Here is a 15,374-nt window from a genome sequence, read left to right on the forward strand (position 1 = left end):
AACTACCATGAGCCACACTGAAATGTGTGTCGGCCCAAGTATTTAAGAGGCAGAGGTCAAATTGCGTCAGTAAAGTTTCGACATCTCTGCCTCGGCCAGTGAGCATGGTACCACCCCACAAAGGGTTATGGGCATTAAAATCTCCCAGAAGTAGGAAAGGTTTCGGGAGTTGATCAATCAGTGTAGCTAATATATTCAGAGGTACTGGACCACCTGGAGGAAGATATACATTGCAGACAGTTATTTCCTGTGTCTTCCTTATTCTGACAGCCACAGCTTCAAGAGGGGTTTGAAGGGGCACATGTTCACTACAGACCGAGTTTAGGACATAAACACGAACTCCACCCGACACTCAATTTTAGTCGCTACAGTCCCTTATAGCCGCGGACTGCAAGGATTCGCATTGCTGGGAACCAGGTTTCCTGGAGGGCAATGTAGATAGCAGGTGCAAAGCTTAACAGTTGCCGTAGCTCAGCCAGGTAGTGGTAAAAACTGCCGCAATTCCACTGGAGGATGACAACGTGAAATTGGGAAGGCATGGAACATTCAATGAGGCAGTTTATGCCTCAGTCACCTGCTGCCACCGATTTATTGCCTGAGCAGTCTATATACATTGTGTCTGAGGGTCTGGCGAGATCTAGGTCCTCAGCGCACGCCAAAATCACCCCATCCTCAGATGCAGAGCTTGTAGGTAGTGGTGGTGTGGGTGCCACCACAATTTCCTTGTTCTTAGGGATTTTCTTTTTGGATTTCTCTCGCTGCTCCTTGGGTTTCCCTAGCTGGGAGGTCTTCACGGGCTCAGCATCTGGGACTGAGAATGAACGTGAAGCCGTACAAGCAGCTGCTTTTGGGCTCTTCAGCCACTGGTGGGTGTCAACTTTCCCACTAGAAGAAACCTGGGAAGGGAGTGACCCAAGGGACCCCTTCCTAGCGAGAGAAGCCAAAGAAGGCGTACACTTCTCCAGCTTAGAGGTGGGGACGGATGTCCCCAATGATTTGGGGGGGGGGGGGGGGGGGGGGGGGGGAGGAGAGAGGAGTGTTTGCTCCCAACGTAGGTGATGCAGGAGCAACAGGGAGGGAAATGCCCCCCACCATACAGGGGGCAGGTGTAGTCTTCCGGCTCTGGGTTGGTGGAGCTGATGGTGCCAAAATTGTTGTAGCGGTGGCGTAAGACGATGTCATACGCACAGGATGCAGGCGTTCTAATTTTCTCTTAGCCTCAGTGTAGACCAGTCTGTCCAGGGTCTTGTACTCCATGATTTTTCCTTCTTTCTGGAGAATCCTGCAGTCAGGCGAGCAAGGCGAATGGTGCACTCCACAGTTGACACAGATGGGAGGCAGGGCACATGTAGTATTGGGATGTGATTGGCATCCGCAATCTCAGCATGTGACATTGGAAGTACAGCAGGAAGACATATGCCGAAATTCCAGCACTTAAAGCACTGCATCGGGGGAGAGATATAGGGCTTTACATCACACTGGTAGACCATCACCTTGACCTTCTTGGGCAATGTATCACCCTCAAAGGCCAAGATGAAGGCACCGGTGGCAACCTGATTATCCTTTGAACTCCGGTGGACACGTCAGACGAAATGTACAACTCACCGCTCTAAATTGGTGCGCAGCTCATCGTCGGACTGCAAAAGAAGGTCTCTGTGAAATATGATACCCTGGACCATATTTACGCTCTTATGGAGCGTGATGGTTACAGAAACTTCCCCCAGCTTGTCACAAGCGAGTAACTCCCGTGACTGGACAGAGGAAGCTGTTTTGATCAAGACAGACCCAGATCTCATTTTGGACAAGCCCTCCACATCCCCAAACTTATCCTCTAAATGCTAAACAAAAACCTGAGGCTTCATCGTCATGAAAGATTCCCCATCAGCTCTCGAACATACAAGATACGAGGGCGAATAAGATCCACTGCCATCCTTAGCCTGACGTTCCTCCCATTGTGTGGCCAGGGAGAGGAACAATATGGGGTCGTACTTCTGTGCGTTGAATTGAGCTCGCCATCGCTTAGAGACTGTTGGGGTTCCACCAGCAGCAAGAGATGATTGACTACACTTCATCGCGTATCATCAGCCCTGATGCCACCCTCTCCAACGAGGGCCCCTCACCACGAGCGCCACCCAGCTGCAGGAAAGGCCACCCGGCAGGATGGCCATTGCCAGGAGTCCCGATGCCCTGGGGGATGGGCATCTACCCCTTGGCATACGTGAAGAGCTAACAGTGCAGGCATCAGCATAGCTATCCCTGTGTGGTCAGGGGGTCTACAACCAATAGGGTACATGGCGGCCCCACCACAAGGGATTGGTTACCGTGCTGGATATCAGGTGCAAAGAAGTCCATGGTCATCGTCGACGCAGAAAGCAGCACTGCATAGTGGATGGGGGGTAACGCACCCAGGAAGGTGTCCTTGCCCAAGAGATGGACAATGGGTAGGACTGCAAAGCGACGACGAGAAAGTGGGCTAAAGATCTCAATGCACACTAGACACAATGCACCTCGTAAGACGCTCTTCCCCAATTTGCTCACTCTTCAGGAAAATTTTGAAGGATGGAGGTCAAACCCTACAGGGGACCGTCACATGAAGGCCGAAACATGGGAAACTCCTTTTAGTTGCCTCGTACGACAGGCAGGAGTACCTCGGGTCTTTTCTAACCCTCGGACCCACAGAGGGATATTTGTATATGTTTCAACATTCAAAGCTACGGTTAGCAACTGATGCTGTAACTACAGCAACAAAGTTACGTATTATACGAGGGTAAGTCAATCATTATCTGCAATTTAGTTACATTTTTGTTTATTTTGGTAGTAATGACATTTTACGTTGATGAAGCATGCTTGTTTATTTATTGTTATATCACTGCAATTTTCAAGCTGCTAGGTTAGTTTCGTTATCGCTGCCATGCTGTTAATCATGGCTGCTCCGCTGTCTATTTGCACCAAAGAAGAGCAACATTCAGTGATCTGTTTTTTGTGGTCGGCAGGCGTATAAGGGGTCAAAATTCATCAAAAACTTTCGGTACAGTATGGGAACAATGTTTAGCCACAACGGAGTGTCTATGAATGGATTGAAAAATTCTGAAATGTTCGCACAAGTGTTACGCACAGTGATTTAGCTGGACACCATTTTATCGCCACAAATGAAGAAACCATTGAGAGTTCACGTCAAATGACTCTCTTAGACAAACGATTAACTATTGACGAAGTGGCAAATCATCTGCAAATTAGTCACAGTTCTGCCAATGAAATCATTCACATCAGAATTGGGTTTCATGAAGTTTGTGCAAGATTGGTCCCAAAACAATTCACACAGTTGCATAAACAAACGCAACTGGACATCCACAAAAAACATTTGGATCACTATGGTAATGAAGGGAAAAACTACTTAAGACAGGATCATTAATGGTGACGAAACATGGATCCATCATTACGAGCCTGAGAGTAAACGGCAGAGTATGGAATGGAAACATCCAAGAAAAAGTTCAAGACCCAACCATCTGCAGGAAAGCTGATGCTTACGTTTTTTTGGGACGCACAAGGTCCAGTAATGGAACATTAAAGGGAAAGGGGCACAACAATAAACAAAGTACATAACAGTGAGATGTTTGCTGCCAGGCTAAGGCCTGCAATTCAAAGCAAACTTCGAGGATTGCTGTCAAAAGGTGGTGTGTTGTTGCACGACAATGCCTGTCCACACACTGCTGCCCAAACTGCTGAAACGCTCCAGAAACTCAAATTTGAAGCACTAGATCATCCTCCTTGGGAGAGCCAGTCCTGACAAAACTCTACCATCTGGTGAGCAAGATGTATGAGACAAGAAGAATATAATAATTCCAATCCCAAAGAAAGCAGGTGCTGACAGATGTGAAAATTACCAAACTATCAGTTTAATAAGTCACAGCTGCAAAATACTAACGCGAATTCTTTACATACGAATGGAAAAACTGGTAGAAACCGACCTCGGGAAAGATCAGTTTGGATTCCGTAGAAATATTGGAACACATGAGGCAATACTGACCTTACGGCTTATCTTAGAAGAAAGATTAAGGAAAGGCAAAACTACGTTTCTAGCATTTGTAGACTCAGAGAAAGCTTTGGACAATGTTGACTGGAATACTCTCTTTCAAATTCTGAAGGTGGCAGGGGTAAAATACAGGGAGCAAAATGCTATTTACAATTTGTACAGAAACCAGATGGCAGTTATAAGAGTTGAGGGACATGAAAGGGAAGCAGAGGTTGGGAAGGGAGTGAGACAGGGTTGTAGCCTGTCCCCAATGTTATTCAATCTTTACACTGAGCAGGCAGTACAGGAAACAAAAGAAAAATTCGGAGTAGGTATTAAAATCCATGGAGAAGAAATAAAAACTTTTAGGTTCGCCGATGACTGTAATTCTATCAGAGACAGCAAATGACTTGGAAGAGCAGTTGAACGGAATGGACAGTGTCTTGAAAGGAGGATATAAGATGAACATCGACAAAAGCTGAACGAGGAGAATGGAATGTGGTCGAATTAAGTCAGGTGATGCTGAGGGAATTAGATTAGGAAATGAGACACTTAAAGTAGTAAAGGAGTTTTGCTATTTGGGGAGCAAAATAACTGATGATGGTCGAAGTAGAGAGGATATAAAATGTAGACTGGCAATGGCAAGGAAAGCGTTTCTGGAGAAGAAAAATTTGTTAACATCGAGTATAGATTTAAATGTCAGGAAGTCGTTTCTGAAAGTATTTGTATGGAATGTAGCCAGGTATGGAAGTGAAACGTGGACGACAAATAGTTTGGACAAGAAGAGAATAGAAGCTTTCGAAATGTGGTGCTACAGAAGAATGCTGAAGATTAGATGGGTAGATCACATAACTAATGATGAGGTATTAAATAGAATTGGGGAGAAGAGGAGTTAGTGGCACAACTTGACAAGAAGAAGGGACCGGTTGGTAGGACATGTTCTGAGGCAGCAAGAGATCACAAATTTAGCATTGGAGGGCAGTATGGAGGCTAAAAATCATAGAGGGAGACCAAGAGATGAATACACTAAGCAGATTCAGAAGGATGTAGGTTGCAATAAGTTCTGGGAGATGAAGAAGCTTGCACAGGATATAGTAGCATGGAGAGCTGCATCAAACCAGTCTCAGGACTGAAGACCACAACAACAACAACAACAACAGATCATCCTCCATATAGCCCTAATCTTGCCCCTTCTGATTGTCACATGTTTGGTCAACTCAAACAGGCATTAAGGGGCCGTCGAATTGCCTTGGACAAAGCAGTGAAAGAAGAGGTGCATTCCTGGCTCGCAGCTCAACCGATAACCTTCTTTTATGAGCACATCAGGATGCTTATACAATGATTGACCACGTGCGTTGAAACGCAAGGAGACTATGTTGAAAACTGATGTTCTTGTAAGTTTCCAATTTGATTACAATAAAATTTTATAACTACTTTGGGGATAATAATTGACTTACCCTCGTATTTAGTATTTGGCCCCTTTTATCACTGATGCCTACCTTTTGTTGTACCAATGCACTCGACGAATGTCGCAAGCCCTATCGAAGTGCTTGCTTTTCTTTCGAAGGCTCACCACAAACAATTGTTACTTCTCCTTTTTCTTCCATGGAATTTGCATGATTTTGCAAACAAAATGGAATACAGCATGTCAGGCAGCTCCACTCTTGCCACAGCCTAAAGATGAGACTGAACATTTCGTTCAAATGTTCAAGATGGAAATGTGAAACCTTCAAGCTCCACATTCACGTGACTGTACCTTAATGATGATTCTGTGTTCATATCGTACTTTGTCTGCTCCTGACAATTTCGCCAGCAGAACGCTTGCGTGGAAGATGCCATAGGACCTTGCTGCATTTGCTTCATCCTTACTGCTCTGCACCAGCTTAAGACATCACCGTGGAGTATTACTTGAACGTCACGAGTTCAATATCAAGTGTACAATGTACAACGAGTCAAATTTATGGGAATATGGCACTGTTCTCAGGTAAGTTGGCACAGTGCAGTACACCACTGACAGCAGCGTAAGCACGCATCAGCGCGACCAAAATCAGCTACAGCTTCATGAATTCAGTATTGCAGATCAAACTGTCTTTGATTTCTTCATTGCATGAAACCTGACCAGTTCCCCCACTCATAGCCGTCTCACTGATGGAAGTCTCCACCTGCCCACCTGCGAACTCCTTGCCGCCAACACTGCACGTCACCTCCCCCATTGACATTGACACCATCACCGTCAGCTAGCCACCAGCACACACTATAGCATCCTGTGCTGTCAAATGCGTTCTGTGCCTGGTTTTCCAGGGCAGTTTCCCTGGTACTCACAGGAAGCAATTTCGGGATGTGGGTTGGTCTGCTCTGTCTCCAGCCAAGCAACCAGCATCCTCACTATCCACAGCACAAGTATAGTGAGTGATACATGCCATTCATGGAAGGTCATGTATCACATACATCAAATATAGTGCTCAGAGTAAAGATGTGCATCGGGCCACATACAATGAGATAGTATTACTCAACAGGTGCGGAGTCTACCTGCTGGACAATAAATGTAATCTCCATGGGACAAGGAGCAATGAAGGAACTCTGGTACCATGGAAGATTTTCGGCACATAGGAAGACAAATATGATGTACATAAGCAACTGTTGTTATATACTATTCACATAATGTTAATGACATATCTTTGAGACAGTAATATCAGCTGGTTCCCATGTAACCTTTTGTGAAAGTTTGTGATAATATACATAGTTAACTGAAATCGATCTACACTTTATTCAAGCAGAGAAGCAGTGTTTTGTTTTATAGCCACTTCACTTAATAGAAATCTGCACGGAAGAAAGAAGTTTGATGCCGAGGAAGAACAGGGCAGGGCACAGCACAGCTGGACTCTGCGATAAATCACGAGAGTTGCAAGGCTGATTATCTAAACCAATCTAATAAGGGAGTGTTAAGGCAGCAGTGTTAGGTGTAGCTGCATGGAGTAATAGGTCAAGAACAGACATTGCTCAAGCAGTCAAAACATCGCCACACTAGCTAAATACAGCAGTCATACTCCACAGACCTCTCCCCATACCTTAGAAGTTGGGCAGGGAGGGGTGCGGTATCTGCCGCTATCTGATTAGCTACACTCTGAATGTGCGTGCCGCCAGTTACACCACTGCATTTCCTACAGCTGCCACCATGGCATGAAGATGGCGCCACAAATGATTACATCACTGCCAATGAAGTGCAAGCATCCCCTCTCCAGAACTCCAGTGGAGGGTGTGCTTAAGTTCAAACTTTCATGCACTGAGCCCATTTTGTGTGTTTGTCAGTTGAATTACATCTACAGACTTTCATAGTGGCCAGGGCTTGTCATCTTGTAACAGTACTTTGACTACCGCGCCTCCGCCAATACAAAGATATGATTTACGACCGCACATGCAGAAGAGCGCTGCGCCAGCGATCGATTTTTATAAATAATTTTGATCTTTTTTTATTTTTATTTTTTTTTTACTTTTGCGTAGGTGTTTGTTTTTAACAACTAACTGATTACTCTCTTGTCTTCATACGTTCAAGACGTGTATTTTTCGGCGCTGTGTTAAATATGCTTTTAAGTGGAAATTAAAACTATATTACGAAACAAAGTTATTTCAGTAGTGATTCGAAATGGTTATCGCCAAATTTATAAATTAATCCTGACAGTCACAACTTAAAGAAATTTTCATCAGACGGAGAACAAGAGGACCAGCAAACAATGAGAAAAAGGACATCCTATAAGAAAATTAAGAAGTATTCCAGACACAGCCACGAAGACTATATTATAATAAATACTACGTTTCTAACAAAATTATAAGGTAAATTTCAACTTATTTCTGATGCTATTTCCTTACAGTCGCTTTTTGTAGTGTTGCCGACCCGGTCTGCCAATCACGGTCAAATTACAGCACTATCTCAATCAGTAATACGAAGTCCGCCTTATCCGTAACTTATTCCATCAAAATTCAAAACCCAATCAGATTTTCTATTTTGTATTGTCACGACAGAACCCCGAGGAAAGGAAACACTACAATCTACTGAATAGTTATTGTAAAAGCTCCTGTTAGCAACTGACACTGCAACTACAGCAACAAAGTTATGTACTATTTTTACTATTTGATATTAGATGTAGAATAAATTAATATTCCAATTCTCTGTTCATGAAAAGCATTTGCGCATCCCCCCTGTATCCACAAAAGTACCACACAGTGGGCAAGGAAATTATATCAGATACCTGTATTTGTACTGTGTAAATCGTCAACATTTAGACAACACAGATTCTTTTGGAATATTTTATCACTGTTGCATTTTAATGCATTACATCTGGAAGATCTCTCTTTTAAGGTGAATTCATGTAACAGCTAATTGATATTTTACTTTAGTTTTTCACAGTTGTCATATTCTTTGATACTCAATTTATTTTCTGTGTGACTGTTAATACCATCAGGTGTCTGTAATGTTTTCTCCATCAGTATGTTACTGGTGCATACACAAGTTTGGCACTTGGTTCCATAGGTACAAGAGTCTTATTTTCAGTGACTTTGTGTGCTCACTTTTGTGAGTTTCGCTTTGTATTTCATCATGAGCTTTGCTTTTTATTTTATTGCAAGCATAAGCAGAAACTGCTGTATTATGGCTGAAACATTTTACATTCCATCCTGGATTTTGCATTGTTTAAACATTTCTTTTTGTTAGATTTCTTATATTGTATTGTTCTCTCTCTCCATAGCTGTGTTCTGATGACGATATATCAAAAGGTTTAACAGTGAATAAATCTATTTGCAACCAAGAAAGTCCCAAAATATTCTGTGCCAATATTGGAAAACCATAAAAATCCTGAATCAGGAAAACCAGAGGAGGAGTTGAACCCAGTGTCTCCTAAGAGACACTTAAATGCCTTAACTATTGCCACTTGATTAACTATCGAAGGAAAGAGAATAAAAGTTCAGTAAAATGTAAACAGAACTAACATTAGCGTTACTCAGGAAGGTGGAACACTAACAATAGTTAACTGAATATCAAAACTGCATCTTTATTCCTTAAATTTTCAGTAAATACTTCATTTCACACTCTCAACTGGTTTTTTGCTGACTTTCATTTCTCCAGTCCTGAGCAAGTACTCCATCCTTGCATATGTGCTACACATCTTTAATAATCGATAATGCATGCTCAAAATCAGTCCTACACTGTACCTATATTCTATTTACCACACCACAGGCTGTTTACCTATTGCTTTTGCACTTACTATATCAGTACTAACTTACTGACAACAGATTTCTTACCTTGCCCAGCCCAATTCCCCTTCATCTAGTACCATTCTTCAGCAGCTGAAGATTTCAGATGCTTCTAGTTTGGAATTCTTCGTCATCACATTTCATTTTCATGCAGCTGTCAATTTTCAGATACTTACTCCTTAATTATGAGCAAATATGCAACACTTTTACATTGGTTTCTGAAGCCCTGGAGCATGTCACTGGATAGTGTTACTGAAGTTTTACAGTACAGTTACAGAATGCCTGCTCCTCATATTCAGGCAATGACACAGAGTAACCCAGGAAGCCACTAATTACCATAACATAACATAACAAGGAGGGTGCTGGTGTCTCTCTCTCTCTCTCTCTCTCTCTCTCTCTCTCTCTCTCTCTCTGACACACACACACACACACACACACACACACACACACACACACACACACACACATCAGAAAGATTTTACTAACCTCTGCCTGATGAAGTAAGATTGTAGCTCTATAGAATCTTCAAACACCTGTGAATCTGTGCGAGATAAACGACGTGCACGCTCCATGCAGGCAAACACATCCTCTTGAAAAACATCCAGTCTTCTGTACAGTCCCTTATCAAGTCTTCGCTTAACTAAGTCCAAGGACAATGCTCGAACCCTAAAACAAAAAATCTCTAATGTATGCAGAGGCATAATAACAAATTACTGCAACAAATCAGTGCCAAAACAAGTTTGAAGATGATGTTAAAAAAATAGATACAGCGTGGCACTCCTGAATATAAAGAATTCCTTTCTACACATGATTACTTACAGATAGCACACAAGTTCAATAAAAGATATTAACAACATATTACACGATTTCATTTCTCCTATTTTAGTAAGCTTATTTAGAAAATCATTCCATTAACCAAAAATGAAGTGCGTCATTCATGTCATTTCTTCCTCCACCAAACAACTAATTGTCACAATGGATTAAAGCTTTTACCGAACTAGTACAAATTTGTATTTATAATTGAACAACAATTAATAGTAAAAGAAATCCTAACAGATGATTGCAAGCCATCTAATAGTGTGAAAAGTTTTGAAAATCTTCTCTAAAAAGTGTAACATTAGCATACATTTCTCTCCCTGCAATACATTTATGCTCATACACAGAAGACTCAACCGTAACCCCAACAGAGGACAACGCAGATCGGATCACTATGCAGACTACACTCCACACAAAAAATGGAACCTGAGTATGAGAGTATACTCAGACTGATTGACCGTCAGTACATTCAACTGTTGACTGTATAATATACTCCTTGGCCATTTTTAAGTCGTATGACTGCTGCTGATGGGCTGCTGGTACATCCTTATATACACTAGCTGCTGTCTATGACATCCCTAGCGCTAAGGGCATTGCCATGTAAGGGCTAACGAGTTGAGCCAACTAGGCAAGATCTTCACAAACAATGACAACAAAATTCACCAAATAAATTAAGAGATCACAAGCAAGAATCCCAATAGGACCACTGATGAGGAACAAGAAAAGAACTTGCTTTTCTGACATCTTGTGACTTTGTCTCAGGGTGTCGGTCAAGACAAGCCATGTGCTGAAAAGAGACAAAATCAAATCAATCTTCAGGCCTCCAACAAATTACTCAGACCCATTAAAGATGTAGCAGGTCTCAGAACATATGGAGCCTACACATTAACTTGAAAGTGTGGCAAATCATACACCAGATGAACAGTGCACACTGTAAAACAGCTTAAAAAAAAGTAGGGTAGATTTTTTCACCTACACTACCTAAAAAATCCACTTTAGCTGAACATACTGTAAAAAACGGTCACCACATCTAATTTAACGAAACCTCTGTCATGACTCGCACTAATGGCTTCTGGGATTGTGTAGTTAAGGAAGCCACCAAAATAAAAATCACTGGTAACACCCTCAATAGAGATGGCGGCCTGCAGCTCAGTGTGGCATGGGATCCAGAATCGTGACGTTAGGAGCACATGCATCGAACACCAAGTGAACATTTTCCCATTTATGGTGATGCTGTGAGCATTATAGTTGGAGCCATGAATGACGGCAGGTGAGTTTAAGCTCGTTCTGCAAATCTGATGTGACAGACAATGAATATTCAGCAGTTTTCTCAGTGCTCTGCTGGGAACGGTCTTCAGTGGACAGTATTTTGGCATTTACACTGGCACTTGATTACATATCATAGTTTTGTGCATCGCTGCAGTTGTAAGATCATATTCAACGTTTGTCTCGACTGATCTATATTTTAGCAAATACTAACATTAGTTCATTTTTTGGTGCATTGCACTTCACTAACACTCAATAAATTTTAGTCTCTATGTTTTTATGAGTCCACAACTGCTTTGTATACTTTATTATCAATGTTTTAATCGAGGTGCTTTAAGAAAAGTGAATTGTGTGTGATATAAATAAAATGTTCATCATAATCACACAAGACAAAAAATTTTCCAATATTACATACGATATTTTTGTGGTATTAAAATTATTTCATTTAATATGTTATATAACATGTAATTTGTGGTAGACTGGGTCCATGTTGGAAGTAGTTAAGCACTGCATATAGCAGCAATTTTTTGGTGTTTTAGGAAACTAGTTATCTGTAAACTTTAATTTTGTCATTGGACACAAGCATTCATACTTCCCTGTCTGTAAATGCTCGGGACGAAGCATCCCAACTTGCTGTGCCAGACAACATTGCAGGTGTCTCATTCCTCTCAATCCGACTAGCTCAGTGGTTGTCATATGTCGATGGGATTAAGTCTCTCTAACAAATCACAAAAAACTGAATACAAATTCACCAAATAACTTTCTATGCTACCCGCTACCCCTTAAACACAAGCTACTGTTTGCCGTCTACATCTCTTGCGTGTACCACAACTGATGTTTGCAACCGGCAATGCTGCAATCCTCGTCTGTGCCTCCACTCAGTGTGGACCTGCGCAACCCGCCATCATTCATGGATTCAGCTATAGTGGTGCCACACACGACAGTTGATGTATGTAAGGGCGTACTGGCAGCCAACTGGCAGTTATAACACTTGACAATGGCTAACAAGTGCTTGCTCACAAGCTAGTAGAATTTTAAACACTTGACATCACTGAAGCCAGAAATTTTATTCAATGTTAATGCCACAGGACTCAGCATTTTTAGATGACTTTTAATTATTTTATAAGCAGCTCTTAGCAGTTCTAACGTAAGACTCTTAGCAGTTCTAACGTAAGACCTTTTTCCAAATAACAAATGAAACTGCTTTTTAAGTTACTGAGTGTATGCAACTTAATGCTTGAGTGTAAACTTCAGAAACAGTTTTTGTGCTAAGTATTTTTCACCACATATAGGAAAACTTACTTAGTGCCATCCACTTCATCATGTTCAGGCAATTCAGCCATAGAGTCTGAGAAGCAACGACCTTCTTCATCCTGATGATTGTAAACTGAGATAAAGAGTGAAGTGAGAAGTTCCTGGACTGCTGCAGCAACATCAGGAACAGCATCTTCATCCTCCCTTAGCTGGCTCTTTGTCTGCAATGCAACCCGCTGAAGCATCAGTGCATCCTGAAAAATAAAACAAATAACTGAGTACGTAACAAAGAAATAGTTTATTTTCACACACATGAAGCTGGCAGAAGCAGACATTATGTAAGACAATGTTACAAATTTTTAATCAATTCGTTAATACAATGTTTTAAAAAAGTGCCATATTGCTAGAGGAAGTAGTATTGGTTAAAACTAGAAGAAAATTCCTACAATGATATGTCCAGAAACCAGTACCTGTTTCAATATGGTGCAATCTGTCATCCCATTCCCACTATATACTACATAGAAGCAGACACTACACACAGTGCTGCTTGTAGTTATTATGCATCCTGATACATTCTTCAGCTCTTCTACAGATTCTTTCAAATACACCTCTCACCATTCAGATTGCATCACATGCATTGGTCACACTCTACCGTAATGCTTGCACACTGTCAATGGGTTGGGCATACACGTGGCCTTTAAATGTCCCCATAGCCAGAAATCCAATCATTTCAGACTTCCTTAGCCAATCCATCACTTTTCTAACATTTCGGTGAAGTACCATCATACAACCTGTGGAAAATGAGCTGGTTTCCATTGTGCATAAAGCAGTGTCACATCTTTCTGCAAAGGTAACATTCTTCAACTGCCCTGGTAATTCATCAAGCAGAAACTGGTGATACACAGCTGTTAGTTAAAATGGCAGCGCAATCAGTCTGTCACCAACAATCCTACCCACACACCAATACTGAAATTCATCATGATACCTCACCACCATGATTGCTCAACGATTTCTATCTCTCCTGGAGCTCTGCTACATCAAGTGGTAGAGTCAGATCTTTAATGTGTCCTCACAGAAGAAAGTCACACAGAGTGAGATCTGGTGATCGCGGAGGCCATTTCTTTAAACAGTTGTCCCCATCTGTAGCACAGCCGATCTATCGATGTGGCAGCTCCTTGTTCAGGTACTCACAAACTTCACGATGAAAATGGGGTGAAATCCCATCCTGCTGAAAGATGAATGGAGAGCCCAATAGCATTTGAGGCATCAGCCATTGCTGCAACATGTTCAAGTAGGAATATTCAGTGACAGTGCTCTCGGCGAAGAAGAATGGCCCATACAGTTATCTACGTGACAAGGCACAAAAAACATTTACCTTTGGGGAATCATGCTCAAATTAAATGCATTCGTATGGATGCTTTGTACCCCAGATTCGACAATTATGCCTGTTCACTTTCCCATTAGTGTGAAAGGTGGCTTGTCGAACTCCAACACACAGAAAGCTCGCTCCGCACCTGAACTTGCCATGTTTGCGACTGGCACTGACTATCGGCAAATTACCAAACTACACTGTGGCGGTATACATGAAAAAAACCTTTCAGGGTTTCTCTTCAAAATGACATATGTATGAAATCTGTACAATGTTTGGTTCTTGTGCAATAAATAATTGAAAGTGTTCCTGGACTTTATGTACACCCTGTATGAATCAAACGCAGTCTGTGAACTGTGGATCTTCAATGGCCCATATCTCAACAGGTTATTGATTTTGAGAGATACCATTAACGAAAAATTTTCTCTAGTTTTGACGAATACTAGCTCCTGTAGGAATATGTGACACTTTATATTAAACACTCTGTATAAAGATAAACAATATTCAGAGTTAATGGGAAATTGTCTTTACAAAACTAGGATGATGATGTCTCAATAATGCACAAACAGGTAGATGTAAAATAAACTCAAGCTGAAGACCTGTGACAGATTAAGTGATCTGAGAATAAATTGTGGAGTACTGACAAAGCATTTCAAGGAAAAACAAAAAGAAATGGTGTAATAAATTACATTGCTAGAACAAAATAAGTGCTACAGGATAGGGAAGATGCTGAAGAAATCCTCATTTACGCTCCTCCCATGCAAATGATTATAGCCTAATAAAACAATTACCCACATTTCACTGTCCACCGCTACAACTGAATGGTCAGTGCAGCAGACTGCTATGTGGAGGACATGGGTTAAATTCCCAGTACTGCCAGGGATTTTTCCTTGATGGGAGGACTGGTACTGGGTGTACTCGGCCTCATGAGGACAACTGAGGAGCCACTCGACTGATCAGTAGCAGTTCCAAGTTAAAGAAACCTGACAAACAAACGGAAGAACAATGTGTTGATCACATTCCCCACATACTGCATCCAATGTCACCACTGGCAGATGATGATACAGTAGTCAGTCGGGGCAGATTGGCCTGTCTAGGGCCACATCACGGAACTTTACCTAATACTTACGATATTCTCTGTAGTGCCATGTACTTTTTGTCACACTTTTGTTCTGAAATGGTGTGTGTCTGAAGAATTTAGGCAGTTAGAGTTTCATGTTTGGACATTATCGATGTTAACAAAATTCAGTGCTGGTATGTAGCAGCAAAAAGTGTGATGAATTACTGTCACCTACAGTGGTAATTGTGACTGCATAGTTATTTTGGGTGTTATTGCATACAGCTGCCGAAGTATCCAGATGTAAATCAGCTTGTCCGCAGCTCGTGGTCGTGCGGTAGCGTTCTCGCTTC

At 41.8% G+C, this 15,374-nt stretch overlaps 1 protein-coding gene across 13 annotated transcripts in view; it reads right to left on the minus strand.

The window, feature by feature from the left end:
* Positions 1–15,374, minus strand: part of LOC124622653 (protein polybromo-1) — a 336,599-nt gene that overhangs the window by 136,735 nt on the left and 184,490 nt on the right. For all 13 annotated transcript variants that reach the window (XR_006980668.1, XM_047148440.1, XM_047148439.1 and 10 more), the window contains 2 exons: positions 12,644–12,849; positions 9,746–9,925 (listed from right to left, as the gene is read on the minus strand). Coding sequence is in view for 12 of the 13 variants with exons in the window: in XM_047148440.1 (XP_047004396.1) it covers positions 9,746–9,925; positions 12,644–12,849 (386 nt within the window). In the remaining variant the exon portion in view is untranslated. The remainder of the gene's footprint in view (positions 1–9,745; positions 9,926–12,643; positions 12,850–15,374) is intronic.

Source organism: Schistocerca americana, chromosome 7 (assembly GCF_021461395.2).
Source record: "Schistocerca americana isolate TAMUIC-IGC-003095 chromosome 7, iqSchAmer2.1, whole genome shotgun sequence".
In the NCBI taxonomy this organism is placed as follows: domain Eukaryota; kingdom Metazoa; phylum Arthropoda; class Insecta; order Orthoptera; family Acrididae; genus Schistocerca; species Schistocerca americana.